We start from the raw sequence: 18166 nt of genomic DNA on the forward strand, positions 1-18166 counted from the left end.
ATTTATAATCTTTGGCCCATCACACTATGCTACCAAATTTTCCTCAGGCTCCAACTCAAGTGTTCATTCATTTATTCATGCATTCTGTGAATCTTTATTGATGGCCTGTTGTGTATCAGAGACTGTTGTAGGTGCTGGGGACGCATCAGTGAGGTCAACTGACAGTGAGTAAACCAATACATAAGTGCATGTATAATATAGGCCCAGTGGGAAGTGCTGGGGGGCAGGGTGTGGGGATTGAAAGGCCAGGACAAGGAATTCTATATTAGGTAGGGTGGCCAGGGTTGGCTTCTCTTCCTTTTCAGCAGAGACCTGTAGGAGGTAAGGAAGATCCATGGGAATGGCTGGAGGGAAAAGCCTTCCAGGCAGAAAATAGTGAGTGCATAGGTTACAAGGTGGGAGTGCACTTTCGCCTTTGAGGAACAGTCAGGGGCCAGAGGGATTGCAGCAGAATGAGTGGACTTAAGAGGAATAAGTCTGAGAGTAGCTAAAGACAAGTTCACATCCAGCTTGGAAGGCCATGGGCAGGGCTTTGGATATTATTCAGTGTGATGAGAAACCACGGGAGGGAGGATTGTGAGCCCAGAGTGCCTTGGTCTGATGTGCAGTCAAAGGAACAACTCTGGTTGCTATGTTAAGAATAGACTATGGAAGACAAAAGGGCAGTTTATTCATGTATTAGGGCTGCCACAGAAAATTACCACAGATTATGTGGCTTTAAACAACAGGAATTTTATTTTCTCATCGTTCTGGAGGTCAGAAGTCCAAAATCAAAGTGCTGGCAGGGCCTTGCTGCTCTGAGGACTCTAGGCAAGAGTTGCCTTGCCTCGTCCAGCTCTGGTCAGGCCGGCATTCCCTGGTTTGTGGCGGCAAAACACCAATCTCTGCCTCCATCTTCTTAGGGCCTTCTCTCATCTGTATCTTTGTCTCTGTGTCCAAAGCGCCCTCTCCTTTCTCTTATAAGACCAATCATTGGGTTTAGGGCCCACCCTAGATCCAGAATGATTTCATTGTGAATTGCTAATTAATCACATCTACAAAGACTCTATTTCCCAATAAGGTCACGTTCAAAGGTACTAGGGGCTTAGGAATTGAACAGATCTTTTTTAGAGACACAATTCAACCCACTGTAGTAGTAAGGCATCAAGTCAGAATTTTAAGTGAGCAATGACAGGATTTATGATGAGGATGTGAGTGTGAAGGTAGTGGGAAATGGGACTTGGGATATATGTATAAAAGAGCTGATAGGGTTTGCTGATGGATTCAGTTTGGAGTGTGAGAGAAACAGAGACATCAAGAATGACTCAGGTTTTTTACCTGAGCCAATGGGTGAATAGTGGTGCCATTTACTAATCTATGAGAGAATAGCAAGTTTTAGGGGACAGGATTATGAGCACTTTCCCCAGTCACTTTGATAATATAGGATAGAAATTAAGAGCAAGGCCTCTAGGGTCGGATAGACCTGGGCTCACAACTAGTGTTGTGCCTTGGGGCATATTACTTAACCTCCCTGGACTTTGGGATTGCCATAGGCAAAATGAGCATACTAATAATATTTCCCTCATAAGGTTGTTGGGATGATTAAATGTGATTATACGTGTGAGGTACTTAACAGTCAGTGGCAAACAGGCAGTACTCCCTCTATAAATTTTATCTACTCATCTCATTATTTTGAAAGGATCTTACAAGGATACCCAACGTCCCTTCAATTGTACCATTCTTTGATTCTGGTATCAGTGTGGTGGATTAGGAAGACGAATATAACAGCAGCATATAGGTTAGACTGGAATGGGGAGAGATGAAGGCAGAGATCTTATTAAATTGTCCTTTGAGAGATGTCAATAACAGTGGTATGAAAATAGAATGGAGGGAGGAAATAGAGATGGTCACGCAGAGGAAACTGCACAAGACCTGGCAAAAGATGAACCGTGAGAAAAGATAATGTCTCACTTCCTAACTCTGGAAAGATGGGACAAAGTCATTGACAGAAGTAGGAAAGCCAAAATATAGAATAGGCTTGAGAGGAGAAAGGATGTGTTAGTTTAGATTCACGAAGTTCAAGTACTGGCAGTACTAGAAGTTAGGCATCAAGTAGAATCATGCCTGGTATGCAGTAAGTGCTCAATATCTATTGAATGGTTGGTAGATCTTCTAGGTCAGTGTTGCCCAATAGAAACGTAATGAGAGCCACAAATGTAAGCCACATATAATTTAAAATCTTTTAGTAGTCACATTAAAGAAAGTAAAAAGAAGTAGATTAAATTTCTAGTATAGTTTACTTAACGCTAAAATATTATCATTCCAACATGTAGTCAATAAAAAAAGTTATGTTCTTTTTTTCATACTAAGTCTTTGACATTTCGTCTTTGAATCTAAAAGATAGATTAGTAGAGAATTAGATTCCTAATAAATGGTATCGCTAATGTGGGGTCCAGGAGTTCAAAATAGAGGAAGATCCATGGGGTATGAAGTAGCCTTGAAAGATAGAATTGGAATGTGGGCTGCATCTTAAATGGTGGGTAGCCTTTGAATATTTGGAAAGGAAGGGCTTATGTAGAGGCAGAGATGCATGTGAATAGTTTAGTTGTAGTAGATATTGGGAAAATGTAAGACAGAAGGTTGGAACAGTAGACACTGAGTAGCCACTGGAGTTTTTGAGAAGGTGTGCTAAGCAGAATTTTAAGACTGGTATATAAAATGGATTGGAGGGGGGAGGGCTGGTAAGCAGTTATTGTAACTGTACTGAGGCTCATGAGGTTTGGACTATGGCGATGCTTTTGGGCACAGGCAGGAGGAGAGATATGAGAGATGCTTGAATAAAGGCTTCAATGGACTTTGTTTTGGACTAAACAGGCATTGGATAGTCAAATGTGTTGCTAAGGACAACTTCAATGTTCTGAACTTGTTTGACTGAGTGATGGTTCCGTAGACTGAAAGTTCCAAATGGTAAATTCCTTTCAGGGGTGGGGGCTGAGAGAGGAAAATGGGTTGAAGTCAAAGTGATGGAAGATATCCAAGTGGAAATTTCCAGTAAGCCTTTGAATGACTAAGGGATTCAGAGAATGTCGGCTGTTTCCAAATCTTCTGTTCTTTTTTGCCTATATAGAAAGTGTTTACTTTATGTGTTTCCCTGTGGTTCGGTTGATTACATTCTTATGTGTGGTTTGAAGCTCCTCTGGCTTCCAACCTGTATTTGTTTTGGGCATGGTTGGAGTAGAGTGCTAATGAGCCCAAGGTCATGGGTTTGATCCCAAGAAGGGCCAGTTAGTTTCATGGAAAGGAAAATTGTGTTCTGTGGTTCACAGACTTCACCCTTGATTCTGTCTACTTGTCTCTAACCCGTGTAGCATGGGTCCCAAGAGCCCCAGTGAGAAAGTGTGAGTGGTTGTGTGCAATCCATTAAAATTACTGGAAGAATGGCTCCAAGTAGTTATCTGGGTTGCTTCTTCAAGAAACTTTGTCTACCTTCCTCCTTCAGCTCATGGGACAGAGATCAGATTTTCAGAGACAATATCCTGACCGAATGCACGTGGAACTGTCATGTTTACAACTACCCACATCTGTTTTCCCACATTCATTTACTTCTCAAGCAGAAAGCAGTGTGATGATCCAGGAGCGTGTGGTTCTTACGTGCAAGTGTCTACTTGTGAGTGTTGGCGTATTATCAGTTTGACTTTGAGAATTGGCTTACTAATATTGTACAAATAAACCCTGGAGAGTACGCATGTGTCCCAAAGACTCTAAGCAAACCTTTGCCTGACAGACTCTCCTTATCTTATCAGGCTGCTTTAGCTTGTGCATACTTTTACTGGGAAATACAAATCTACACTCAGAATTCTTGCGAAATGGTCATACAAGGATACAGCATAGAATGTGCTAGTTTCAAAGAGTGATGCTGTCCATGGAACAGCCCTTAGACAAACCCACAGAAGACATCTTCCACACAAGTACAGAGTTGCCAGCATTTGCTGGGCTAGCATCTGAAGTCTGTTTCTGTGGATACTGCATTTTCAAAATCAATCCTAGAGATTCTCAAATTGCTTTTCCAGTTGACTGATACACCCTTGCTTCCTGCAGGAGCAACCCCAAAGAGGATTTGGAATAATGTTACCCACATATCGAAAGATTCACAATAAATCCTCACAGCTTAAGAAGGACTTGAAAATAGGTTCGCTTTTCTTTCAGGGACTCGGTATTTGCCACATCACGGATATTTCTATTATTTGACATTATTGAACATTTAAAAGGCTGAGGAGTAAGAGACTAGACCATCAAATATCACTTAATAGATTACTAAGAGTAACAGTGATGACTTAGAAGAATATGGTGTGGAACAAATATGACAAAAAGTAAGAGGCAGAATAAGTATAGTTATATGCTGATGAATCCAGCAGAACTGGTTGAAAAACTGTTGGTGTTTACCTTGTGCACAATGACAAACAACTGACTTAGTTTGTTTCTTTGAATTGATTATATTGACAAGAGTAATCATTCTGGTATTATAAAGGGGTAGCCTGAAAATAGTTAAAAATATAGTAAATAATACAGTGAAAAAAATAGCTGAAACGTAGTTAAAAATCATTACGTATGTGGAAAATGTGCAGCTCTGCTGCCTAGGCTGGGCCAGGGTGAAGATAGCAACTAAATGCTAGACTTGAAATTTTACATTTGCATTTATTGTGCAAGGATTTTTAGATTCAAATAGCACTTTCATCTGATTTTGCTAAGTCAGAGTCAGACTAGGGGAAAAGGTGGTCATTTGGTCAGTGTCAGAAAAATTTAGGCCATGAATCAGAGTGAACATAGAAAGGCATGTGACAAAGCCCCTGGAGAGAATTCTACCTTAGATATCTTAGATCCTTAGTTAATACTCTCATTCCTAATAATAGCTTAGTTAATACTCTCATTCCTAATAATAGCAATAGAAGTAGTGATAACAAAAGTAATCATACAAATGTCAGGAACCACACCGAACAAGAGCTGATGAGCAGACCAGTGCTGGACTGTGCCAGTGTTTTCATCTAGCCATAGAGAAATTGAAAAGATGAAAAGAACAAATTAAGACAATGTGATGAGTTTTACATAAAGCTTAATTTATTAAATTTAAGAAACTACCCTTTATTCTGAGATTATATGCATGTTATTAACATGAATTTCCTTGTAATGACATAATGGTGATGATTGAAGTTTTTCCTTAAATGTCTTTCTGAGCCAAATAAAGATTTTGCCACCTTGTGTCAATTTCTACTTTTATTTTAAATTTTACTATTTTGAGAAATCTGGAAGTTTAGGAACTTGCATGATAATGTTTAATTCTGAAATGCCAGTAGGAGGTAGATATTATCATTATTACCAATTTACAAAAGAGGAAACTGAGCCTTGTTGGAGTTATTTTAATTTGTCCAAAGCCCCCATCTAAAAGTGTGGGAGCCACAACACAAACCCACATCTGCCCGATTTCAGTGTTCATGCTTCTTACCGCTATGTTATTTCTGTGGGTATTATTTAAGGTCCAATGAGGGAAGTAGAAAACTTTCTAGGTATTTTAAACAGAAGGGATTTAATACAGGTAATGGAAGGGATGGATAGCCAAAGAAGAGGGGGGAGTCAACCCAGAGATTAACAACATCGGGAAGTCACTACCATCCCTAGGACCAGAAAGACACAGAGAGGAGGTGGTGTTCCCATTTGAGAAAAACCATCTGGATGGATATAGGTCCACTGGGGGGACAGGATGCTGCTCAGGGTTGGGGGGCAGGGACCACAGCAATTACTGCTGAAGATGCTAATTGAGGCAAAGAGAGGAAAAGGGGAAAATACCCTGGCTGCTTCTTTTCTTCTACCATCCATCTTTTGTTAGTGCCTCCTATTAGCCGAACCTCCTCAGAAAGCGGAGAACATAAGTCCTGGGAAATGTAGTTCCTTGTGAAACAGAGCAGATGAAGGAATGTTGGGAAATGGATATGAGAGCAAACAGGTAAACAGCCAGCACATTCTAGTATAAATATGTGTTAAATTATTTCACTGAACTTTTTACTATGGCAATGAGGTCTAGAGATACTAGAAGAGACTTTTCAATATTAAGAGTCTCAGAGAATGTATTGGGCTCTAGGAGGAGGATGGAAACATCTCCATTTCCAAAAGACCTTTAAAGCAGAGAGAGGCAGAAAAAACAAGGAGAGAATTTTGGTCTTGGCTTAAACCTATCTTTGAGTCTTTTAGGTTCTATAATTGCGGCTGAATTACAAGCTCTGGGCCATATAATGTGAGGGAACGTTCTCTCGGATATAGTTTCTGCCTCTCTTACTATTGTCTCCTTCCCTCTCTAGAGAAGCAATCACTTTCCCTCTCTCCTCTTTTACAGATTTGAGACTGGGAAGAAGAGTTCTATGTTTGTGGGGTGGAATGATGGATCCGGCCACAGCATAGGAAGTTGCCATGAATAAAGATTATGATGCCCACCCAAATTTCCATTTGGAGAGAGAGATTCTCCCCACTGTTCCCTCTGGAGGGATATCTCTGTTCCCTCTGGAGGAGATTGGGGGCTAAGCAGGAGCCACTGAGTTAACTAAGCAAAGTAGAGTTAGGAAATTATGGGACAGTTACTGAATCTTTAACTTTCCTGGTGGTAACCATCAAAAAGAGAAACCTCCCTTCTAGGCCACGTTTCCTACCTTACTTGAAATCCAAGGTCAAATTTTATTTCTGATGTACTGCTGCAGTTGTCTCAAATCCAATTTACATCTGTTTCTGTTTTCAGTGATTGCTTTATTCTTTTCAAAATCATCTCATCCCCTCACAGAATGAAGGAAAGAACATTTAGAAACCAGATGTTGTATTAACCATAACCATTATCTTTTATTGGATCCCAAAGAGGTTTAATCTCTATCCATAAACAGGTGAGGAAGACATCAGCATTCAGCTCAACTTTATACTTTAAAGATACCTCACCGAGAAGAGGGCAGAGGCTGTGCCCTCCATCTGCCATTATGCCCCAGGGAGGATGATAATTGGTGTGTATGGCCATTGGTTCAGCCCTCTTCGACCCAAAGCTCTCCCTTTTGTAACAAATATATGCGACAGCTGCAAGCAGGCTGATACAGGTGGAGAGTGGAGAGAGTCAAATAGTACAATTAGCCTTGTCATTGGTGATGTTTTTTCTAAAAGAGTGGACAGCACTTGGTAAAGTTCCAAACAAAATGCCACCTTCTCCTTGATTTACATGGTGATTGCATTCCTGGAAAATTCAGCTTATATGAAAGTCATGCGAAAATACTTTGAGTTTATAAATAAATTAGAGTTATATTCTAGGCTTAGGTGATTGTATATACGTTTATCATCTACGTGAAATGTCTGGAGCCTAACCCCTGCCCAATAAATCCCAATAACACCCTCCTCAATCATCATGAGTGACAACCCCAAGTGTCCCTGCATGATTCCAAAATGCCATCCGGTGCTACCACCTTACCTATTGGGAATCTCTAGAGCGAGATGACTAAGGCCTTTTTGAAGGGCAAGAATATAAGAACATGGGCCTCAAGAAACTCACTCTATGAGTCCGCATTTTTGCCTGTGGAAGCCCTGTCTCAACCATGTCCCTTGAGACCACACTGACTTTGCTAAACTGTCAAGAGAACAACAGGTGTATTGTTGCCAGAGCTCTGGGCAAGATTCTTTGTGATCGGCTTCCAGCTTTACTTGTTGGGAAATGGTTGACTTCCGGACTGTATAAAGGCCCAAGACATACCTTCCTCACTGACGTATCCTGAGATTGGTTTACCATTGGATGTTACATACATGATGTGAAGGACCATCAAAAAGTGACATTGCAATGTGAACGAGTAGAGGAATGGCGGGCGAAGGTTGAACACTCAGTTAGATACACTGGTTATTGAGCAGAAATACTTATTTATCTTAATAATATCAAATTCAAAAATAGTTCATCACTCAAACGTACAATTCACTATATTTCTGCCTATAGCATGTAAAACCAAATTTGAACAAGAACGTATCAGTCAGTACATGGAACTGTCCTCGTGTCTGGATTGGGGCATGAATGGTGAAGTAGGAAAAACACAGGTTTTGATGTCCTCAGACCGAGATTGAAGCCCACCCTGCATGTCTGTGACTTTTAGAAAGTTAAAGCATGTCTTTGAACCTCCATTTCCTTACCCGTAAAACAGGGTTCATAATAGTGCTTGACTCCTAGGATTTTTGTAAGGATTAACGAGATAACAGAGGTAAACCACTTGGTGTAGTGATGACCCATACTAAGTGCTCAGCAAATATTACCCATCATTATTGTTGGGATGGTGGTAATTATCATTCATCCAGATTTTACAGGAAGGAAAAAGTGTCATTTTTAAAAAGAGACTGTAATTTGACCTAGACGACCTTGAAGGAAGACAGAATTCCTGTTAGGAACAGAATTGCTCTTTTGTTTAGGAAAAAATACCTTTCAGGCATATTCAGTAATAAAAGGTGAGCTGGCCCTGCTCCCAGCCCCACCGGGAGTGAAGCTGTGATGGCTGGTGGAAGATTGCTCTGCATAAGAATGTAATATAATTTTCTTGAAAGTTCTTTCCAAGGGAGAGGATGAAGGGTTGGCTAGAAATTAATTCCTGGGAGAATTTGCAGAGGAGAGGAAGGGATCTTCCTAAGATGACAGGGGGCACAGAAACAGCCAGAAATTCCTTAATGGATTTTAGTAACAGCGATGTTTGATATTGGCAGCCATTTTCTGCCCCGTGCTTAATTGCCTCCTATTTCATCAAAACCTTTAGTGAAAGGCGGTCCCCAGATTAGCTTGGTGTGAACGGAGGGAGAAAAGCATTGACCAGGGTAGAGGATGGAGAAAAGCAATGCAGTTAGAAGCTCATGGCCACAGGAGGCAAGATGCTAAGCAGGAACAGGACGAGGAGGCTTGGAGAATGTTAGTCCTAGGGGGAGTCACCAAAGCTTGGAGGGAGTGAAGTTGGGAGTAGTGGAGCGCTACATGTGAGAAAATAATAAAGGAAACTTTACTATTATCATTAGGTCCTTAAAATCAAGTGCAAAGCTCATGAGCCTCTTTACATTTAGGTAACTTTCCGAAGAGCTCACGGAGGACTTAAGAAAAGGAGAATAGAATGAGACGCTTTTAAACAAGAGGAAAATTAGTCATCTTTCCACCTCATGCTTCTACAATCGCTGCTGTGCGTTTGATATTCACGATATCTATTCCATAAAGAATTAGAAAGATTTATTGAAAGAAAAACTGAATGCTGAGAGATCACATTCTTATAAAATCTCTTGATATAGGAGTGTATTAAATGGCACTGGTATATTATGCACCCTATGTGATAGAAAATCTTTTCCCAGACCCCTTGTGTCGTGGATTATAACTCACTGTTGGGCTACAGTGAGTGGCAGTAACTTAAACCTGCTTTATTGTTAATGCATATATTGTACAATTCATACATCTCTTACATAGTTTGTACAAGTTCTTTGAAACATATTTATTTTTAAATATAATCTGTAAATTCTATATCTCCATTCTGGTGTATGGTTAGTTTTATTTTTCTGGGTAAGTTTTCAGGTTTATTTGTTGCAATGACCTTGATTAATAAAAATGCTACAGAACAATAGAATTCTTAAGGAATGACACATTACACCAACATTGTCCAAAAGAACTAATTAATCAAATATGATTAATTTTAATGTAATTACTAAAGAAAGATATATCATTTTATTATGACGCTCTAGCCATACATTTTCAAAATATGCTTATTAAACAGTAAATGTAAGATAATGATTCAGTTAGTTACATTTTTAGAAGTCATTAAGATTGATATTCCTCTGCCATAAATGAATTGAATAATACTTTCAAATACAATCAGAGTTAATTTAACAAAAAATATGCTTTTGAACTAAGACAGATATAACGAATGACCAATCATTATTTTCTGGTTTCAAAGTAGCAGGGAAAATTAATTCAGTGTCTGTAAGTTTATTTATCACACTTGGCCTAGAAATGTGATGAAAACATATGAAGTAAAACACAGGATGTAATCCCAGTTCTCCTAGGTCATTAACTCTCTTAGCAAAAAGAGATCTGACATGGTATTTGGGGCCCTTATGTAAACTGAATATGAGCTGCATAATGTTTGAAAGTTTTTGATATTTGGAATACACATTTTAATGATACACAGACACAGATAAGAGATGTGAGTAGACGGCTTGAGGTTTCTGAGTCCCTCCTGCAGTGTGTTTAGCAGCAGGTACAAGATAAATATCTAAACAAAATCAGATTAAGGGATTAACAGAAGTGACTTTGCTCTGGGTGGGTGAGTGGGGCCAGTGGGTGGCTTGGAAGGGATTTCGAGTTCTGTTTTCATTTTTTCTACTTGTACATCAGTGCATTTTGGGCAAAAGAAAATGAATAATGTTTACGTTTAAGATACAGTAGGCCTGGGCAATTAGAAAAAGGCCAATTCTAAGGATTGTGAAAGGTCATTTTGAAGGTGACAGGTGATTCAGCAGGGGTTAAGTAGGAGAAACTTTCTCCATTTTAGCTTGTATTTCAATTGGGCTGCAAGATTTGGACTTTTGTGTCCTTGTTTTAAATTAAAAAATATTTTAAAATATTTCCTTAAAAGATCTTATTAATGACAACTGAAGAGTGGGGAGAAAGAGGGACCATGTTTAAGATCAATGTGTAATCATAAATTAAGAGGGAACATGTGAATTGTGTGTTTTTAAGGAGTTCTCTTTACCCCTAGGGTTTCAGCTTGTTCAGCCCTCTATAAGCTTTTGAGGCAGATTCTGAGTGAACAAGGACTGAGAGGAATAAAGACGGTTTCAAAAGTTCACTGGACCTCTGTCTTATTTGTGAGAGGTTTCCCCAAAAAAGTGTTGCTCCAGATAGCACTTAGTTATTTAAATTGATATCTTTATCCTGTACCATACGCACTTAAAGCTTCAGTCTTCTCATCTCCTTTTACTTTTTTTAAATAGAAATCACACAAAAAAGATATCTATGTATCAGTTTCTAATATCTAACAGGAAAGTCTTAGAATATTAAAATAGCAATAAGCAAATATGTACTGTAGGATTAAACTCTAGCATTCAAAACAAACAAACCAAAAACAAAGAATCAACAACATTTTCCTCTTGGTTTTGCTCCTTCAGATTCTGGACTTTATGATTATTGCAGGAGAGGGGCATAAAGAATCACAAATCTTTTATTTTAAAATTTAAAATAAATGATGCTATAATGATGCATAAATCAGATTTATCTTTTGAAACCATTGATGGGAAAGCCCAGGTGATTTGAGTGGGAATGCTCTTTCTGATGAAAAGAGTCAAACAGGATCTGTCTCTAATAAATTAGTACAATCTTTTAAGATTAAAAATAGCAAAAACATTTTAAATAGTCTGATTATAGCTTCAACAAGTCAAACATACATTTCTATCTAGCCTATAGTTTTAAACAGTCTATGTGGGTTTAACTTACCATCCCTCATTCCAATATAAAAAAGAAGAAAGAACCAAGTCATTTTTGAACATTAAGATATTCATAAAGACTGTATAAAGTATAAAACAAAGAAAAACGCAAAAACAAAAACAAAAACAAAAGTCTTCACAGATTGTTAGCCATCTCTTTCAATGATTTCTCATAAATTCTTCTTTCCTTATCAGTAGATAACCCCCATCTCATAAGGAAATACCTTCCAACACTTCCCAATGAGATCAGTGATTGCTTTTCTGAGAGCTACTGCTCTTTGAGATGTCTAGATGAAGGGAGAATATCTTGTATAAATCAGTAAATGCCAAAGAATTACTCAAGGGGGATGTGGCAGAAGCTATTTTTAGCAGGTGAATCTATGCGTTTTTTCTCTTTGTTTTTATTTTCTCCACTTGCTGAATTTGTGTTTTAGAGCAGAGAGCTCAAAAAAAAAAAAAAAAAAAAAATCAATAAGTAACTTAATCATCTTTTTAGTTCTGCCATTTGCCTGGAAGGTCTTTTTTTTCCCCTCCATTTATACTCTATGCTCTTGATCGAAGTGTTCAGATCAGATAATATATTGCTAATTTTGCTAAGTTTGAGAGCCAACAAAATAATGGAGCCTTCAAACTTAAAGAAAAGTTTCCTCTTCTGCCCCTGCACTCCCAAACTCACAATTTGGTGAACAGTGCGCTGCTCGTGGGTGATCACAAGTTGAAAGGTGGTGGTGTCTAGACCCAATGCTATTTTCCTAAGCCATCTAGCTATAGAATTGTTGTTTTCACTTTAAAAAAATATGTCTATGCTTTCTTTTTTTTCTTTTTTTCTTTTTTTTAGTCAAGTACTTTCTTAAAGAAACAATAGCACCACTTGGGCATAGCTGGCCAAACAATAAATGGGAAAGCAAAATGTGCTACATCTTCCATTTGAAGCACTCTCCCAAGTGCATAAACTAGTAACAGAAACTCCGGAGCCACAGTGCATGAGATGGTTTCATCTACACAAACATTGACATTCCAAGGAGGGGAAGGACTCTCAAGGGAGGCTAAGCTTTTTTTTTTTAAATAAAATTTTCCAAGGAAGTGATTTCTTCTTAGTGTTGCATTGAACTCAGGATGAGTGTGTGTGTGTGTGTGAGTGTGTGTTTGTGTGTGTGTGTGTGTGTGTGTGTGTGTGTGTGTGTGTGTAGGGTGGGTGGTGGAAGAGATTTCTCTGTCTCTAGAAGAGTGGATTCTGATGTAAAGATGCATTAACTTTTTCCGGGGAGCCTCCTCATCTTAAAATTTTCAAATAATAGCATTCTACTGTTGGGGAAGTGGGAACAGAAATTTGACCTAGGTGTTCAGTACTGTCAATTAAATTGGAAATAAGCCTCTAAGTTGAAAGCTTATTCTTACCAACATTTATAGCTGTTTCATAAATATCTGGAAATTGCCTCATTTGAAAATTCGAAAGCAGAGCTTATACGTTTCTGAGTTGTGAAATTTTAGGTGCTCCCTTCACCCAATCCTGGGCCGTTCTGCAGTAGTATATAGCGATCAGCTGACTTGTGGAGTTTACACCAATTTGTCTTCTAGCTTTAATTCACTTGAAAATCAGAGAGTGGGTTAGTATAATTAGTTAATTTTTAATTAGTTCATTTATGATACAGTTGGAGAGGATTATGTGTTGGAAAAAGTTAAGAAAGACAATATGGCTTTGCATATTTAAGCTTTCCTCACTGGGGCATTTTTGGTTGCAGATAGAATTATTAGGTGAATCAAATAAGTCATAGACACTTAGAATCCCCATATCCATCTATGTCTGGAAACCCACACATCTGCAGAAGATTGCACGTAAAGTGTTGCTGGGAGTCAGTAATTTTAAAATGTACACACTAAGAACAAGAAATACAAATCAGAAGTGCCATTTTGGGAAGAGGGGTCCCGCATCTCATTTCACAGAACCCATATGTCTAGAAAACAGATGAAGGGCAAAAATGACTTATAGTTTCTTTTACATCCGTCCATAGTGATCAAAACACTGCTCAGAACGCCAGAGGCGCGCATGTCCAATAATGCTGTGGACTGAGGGGTCAAATACTTGCCGGCTGAGCAGGGGTGCCCATTAAACAGGTCTTCTTTTTGTCACATGTTTAGAAATCCAGGAAATCTTTTTTTTTCTGGCCTCTGAACCTTGAGGTGAACCAGTGGGATGAAAACTAAAGACGTTATTTTTATTTTCCATATGCATATTCCAAGAATAAAAGGGATACAATTTGCATGAAATAATCAAACCATACTTTTCACCAAAAAGTTCTAAGGCAGATAAAAAGGTCTGAAGGATGGATGATTCATTGTTCTAATAAGAAAATCTTGGTATGTGGACAGGAAATATTTTCCAGGCCTACATGGGCCTGTCCTCACCACTGGATTTTCTTGATACTGATTTGCAGGTGAATGGATAAGACACATCCACAGAGGGCTAGGGGCCACCCTTCTAAGCAGACATGAGGGAAAATTTCTAGTTGTGAAGGAGATTTTTGCCTCTCAACTAGCAACTATAGCCAAGCATATTTTAACAAAAACATTTAAAATATATATATATGTATGTACAGCCAAGGATAAGAACAAAATTTATTGAAGAAAGTAACTTTGTGACCTTGTATTAACTATTATTTCGGTACTTGAAATCTTGGGCCATTTTTCAGATTGCCTAAAGAGAAGGAATAACTGTGTTTTTCAAAATAAATAGAGTATCATTTGTCATATTAAAAGAAGTATTACTGTATTACTAGTAACTGCCTGGAAGAGTCAGTGAGTGCTAACAAATAGAATAATCATCCTTTTACTGGTAGACATCTTTTTTGTTTTTCTCCTTTTTTCTTTTCCTTTCTCTCTTTCACTTTGTGTTCATAAATCCAAATGCAGAATTCAAAATCAAATTGCAAATCAGATGTTTCTAACTTATTTTGAAAAGTATTTTAAAAAGAGATTGCGCTGTTAGCTTTTAACAACTAGTTAGTCGGATAGTCTCATTGCCAAGAATTGGTATGTCAGAAGAATTGGGATAATCAATTTTCTAGCTATGCTGTGAATGGGTTGTTTATAGAATTCCTTACATCGCAACAACTCCAGGGCTCTGATCTTAAGTCCTCATAGCAACCCAGGATAAAAATCTGGAGCTTATCTTTTTAATCCTCATACCACCCCTGTGAGGTAGGTAGATGGTGTATTGCCCTCATTTTGCAGATGAGGAAACTGAGGCACAGAGAGGTGAAGTGACTTGCCCAAGGTCACACAGTGGTGAGTCTGTGGCAGAGTCGGCAGATGTTTGTTTCTCCAGCGAGAAAAAGCTCGCTGCTTTTTCCACCCCTCTCTGGACTCGCCAATCAAGTTGACGGTGGTGGACTTTGTGTCTTAAGTTGCTCTCGGAAGGCATAATTCCAGGAACTTTACCTCTATCCCAAATGGATGGATTTTTCGTAGCCTTCCCCTCGGTGTCATCTTTGGCTCCAGGCTTCTTCTGTTTTGCTTTCACCCTTTACCGTTTTGGCCAGACTCTTTCATATAACAAACTACAAAATAGCACCATTGTACTAAAAAACAGAGTTTTACATACTGTTTGATATATCCTGCATTATTGATATGCTAAATTTACATAGTGCTCTATATGGAAAAAATAAAAAGAGAAAAGTTGCTAATCAGGGTGCACACTAACTCATTTGAAGGAACTGTTCAGAGTCTGAGACTTTCTATGCTTGAAACATACGCCTAAAAATGATTGGCCTCAAAGTTGCATCTACTTGCATGTTTTTTTTTAGCAAGATGTGGAAAAATAAAGTTTTGTGTCTAAAATAAATGCATCCAACTTATATTTGGTACAAATGCCACAGATGGAATCTTGTGGGTTAAAAATTGGTGTGCTACTTGACTGCTTGCTGCTGCTATTGAGGAGGCCAAATTTAGCAAATATAAAGATGATGGGGGGGCGAGGACAGACAAACAAGGTTATCAGACACTGTAATACAAACCGCCTGTGTTGTGTAGAAAGAAGTGCAAATAAAAAAAATTAATAAACCACTTAGACAAGGCTGCTGAATGAATGGCTCCAGCAGCCAAGATTCAGAGACAAATTTAGTGCAACCGGATCTATACAACACCCATGCATTTGTGGCTCTTGAGAGGCAGGGACTAAGATATATATATATATACATATATAGATATAGATATCTATATATATATATTTTCTCTATAGAACATTATTGATAAAAGATCAATAGGAATCTACCAACTCCAGGACCGTTTTTTGCAAGGTGCAAAGCTTTTAACAATCACTCCTAAAGACAATGTTGGAATGTTTACTTGTGTATTTCATTGGGGGGAATGCCCATCTTTTGAAATGTTATCAAACTTATTTTTTTGGTAGGTCTTCTGGTGTCTAACAGGTAACTCGTGCAGAGCAAAGGGTCCCGCCGGTGGCATGTCCTTCTTCACTCGAGGGGAGTCTTCCTACATTCTGTAGTTCTTGTTTCCCGCACTCCCTCTACTTGCGTTCTTCAAATGTACTTCCTAAAAATGAGGGAGAAAAAGTGACATGAATTTGATGACGTTTCATGGACTCTACCTATCTATTTCTAACATTGGATCTTACCCTTTCACATCTTATGCTTCACCAGTCAACCGAACAGAGAGTTGGGCTTGGTTTTTCTGAGAAAGACATATCTAAGTGGACAGGCCTTTAGTTTTTAGTTTAGCCCAACCTCACTCAGGCTACTTCTATGTACCCCCGGTGGCATGGGACCACAGACTGATTTATAACCACGCAAAAATGTGTTTCTATTCTTCTGCTCCTATCGCAGATTCGTTGACAGGAAGGAAATCCTGAAAAATCCGGTCTTCTGGCCTGTAGCATCTTTTCCTAGTGAGAAAAAACATCACATTCTGGGATCATCCTCTGTTGTTTTATTGCATTTTGTCCTCTTTTAATTTTTGTAAAAAGGAGATATTTCCTTTTTTTCTTTTTCTCCTTTGGAGCGAGGTAGGGTTTTAGAAGTAGAAGATTGGGAAGTTTTGTAATTGATTTAGAATCTATAAAATGACAGACATACGGAGCTGGGCTCAAATCCCAGCTCTGCTATTTTCTAATGATGTGAACATGTGCAACTGACAATCTCTTGTGTCTCCCCTTCATCCGTAAATGAGGATAATAATAGTTTCTACCTTGTAAGATTAAGGATGAAGAATTAGTACATAAAAGCACTTATAATAGGTCTGGCACATGGTAAGTACTATATAAGTATTAGCAATTATTATTAGTATTTACTGGCTCTTCTTCTACTCATTGTTATTTCATCTCTATTGGAAAGTAACCATTTCTGGACTAAAAACCTCGAGTTCCTTGCTTTGGTGCCACCATTCACTCAACAACAAACAATCCTGTTATCCAAAGAATATTGAGTTTTGCTTGGCACAGAAGCCCTATGACGGTGGGAGCTTGTCTCTCTGTTCACTGGTACAGCCTGTGTCTAGAACGGTGCCAGGAGATTTCAGGTGCTCAATAAATAGCTGGAGAATGAATTACATGAACAAATGAATAAATGAAGGATTGAATGAATATAATGGACCTTCTCATGACATGCAGAATCAAGTCATTATACTTTTCCTAGAGATATCATTTTATCCTTGAATATACTTAAATAGCAAAGTTTATTTAGACAAATACGAAGACGTGAAATAAAATCCAGGAGAAAATGGCATTTGCATGTATAAACATAAGATGCTTCTTCTCATGGTTTCACCTCTAGCTAGGAGGCCCTTATAAGAGGTTGTAATGGATAATTATTGGTACAGAATGAGGTGCAAGGATCCACAGGGTCCCTTTTCCCCAGAACTTGTTTCCATCAAGATCAAAAACAAGACTTCTCACCATGGTGGCTAGAATCTCCGCATTCTTCCTTTTGACAAACATAATGAGCACTCACCCAATTATTGTTAGGAGCTTAGAGATCATTGTAAGGGACCCTGGAGATCACTCAGACCTGAGCTCTGGAGAGCGTGAGAAGCAGGGCGGCATCATCTACCAATCCCTGGAAATAATAGCTGTGGGCTAAGGCCCAGAGGGATTTGGTTATTTTTCTTACACAAGTTTTTCAGCTCTACCTGGAACATTAGAGTTTATCACCAACTTCTTCATAAAAGCTAGTTTGGACTTTGTTAAGTTGATGGTCAATATCCAGTACTGACTGAATAGAAGGAAGACGGCATGATTGTGTAAAAATGTTTATTGAAATATCTAGCTCAGTGGTCACCAAAAAAAGCTCGTGGGAAGAAATTGGGCATTTGTATCGGAGAGCTTGAAGTGCCCTCTGTTTAAAATCCTGGCACTTTTGCTCTAAATGTCATACAACTTTCACCAAGTTCACTTAACATGCATTTGTTGCTGTACAAGGCATCCACTGTTAAGCTACCAGAAATTTGTATTCCTAACCTTACATTTTACTCTGCTCTGCTCTCTGTTTTTTTTTTTTCTGGAATTTTATTATTTTATTGAGGTCACATTGGCTTATAACATTCTGTAAATTTCAGGTGTACGTCATTATATTTTGGCTTCTGTTTAGACTGCATTGTGTTCACCACCAGAAGTCTAGTTTCCATATGTCACCACACACACATGCCCCTCTACTCTTTTCACCCTTCCCAA

At 38.6% G+C, this 18166-nt stretch overlaps 1 protein-coding gene and 1 long non-coding RNA gene across 5 annotated transcripts in view; one reads left to right on the forward strand and one right to left on the reverse strand.

Annotated features, from left to right (window-relative positions):
- Window positions 1–2923: 2923 nt before the first annotated feature.
- Window positions 2924–4157, forward strand: LOC139080315 (uncharacterized). Its single transcript, XR_011534743.1, has 2 exons — window positions 2924–3030; window positions 3479–4157. It is a non-coding gene; the product is annotated as an uncharacterized lncRNA (long non-coding RNA).
- An 11658-nt stretch (window positions 4158–15815) lies between these two features.
- Window positions 15816–18166, reverse strand: part of IGF1 (insulin like growth factor 1) — a 69969-nt gene continuing 67618 nt past the window's right edge. For all 4 annotated transcript variants that reach the window (XM_008517650.2, XM_008517649.2, XM_008517651.2 and 1 more), the window contains one exon: window positions 15816–16035. In XM_008517650.2, coding sequence (XP_008515872.1) covers window positions 15976–16035 — 60 coding nt within the window. In that variant the 3' untranslated portion in view covers window positions 15816–15975. The remainder of the gene's footprint in view (window positions 16036–18166) is intronic.

This window comes from Equus przewalskii, chromosome 29 (assembly GCF_037783145.1).
Source record: "Equus przewalskii isolate Varuska chromosome 29, EquPr2, whole genome shotgun sequence".
Lineage (NCBI taxonomy): Eukaryota > Metazoa > Chordata > Mammalia > Perissodactyla > Equidae > Equus > Equus przewalskii.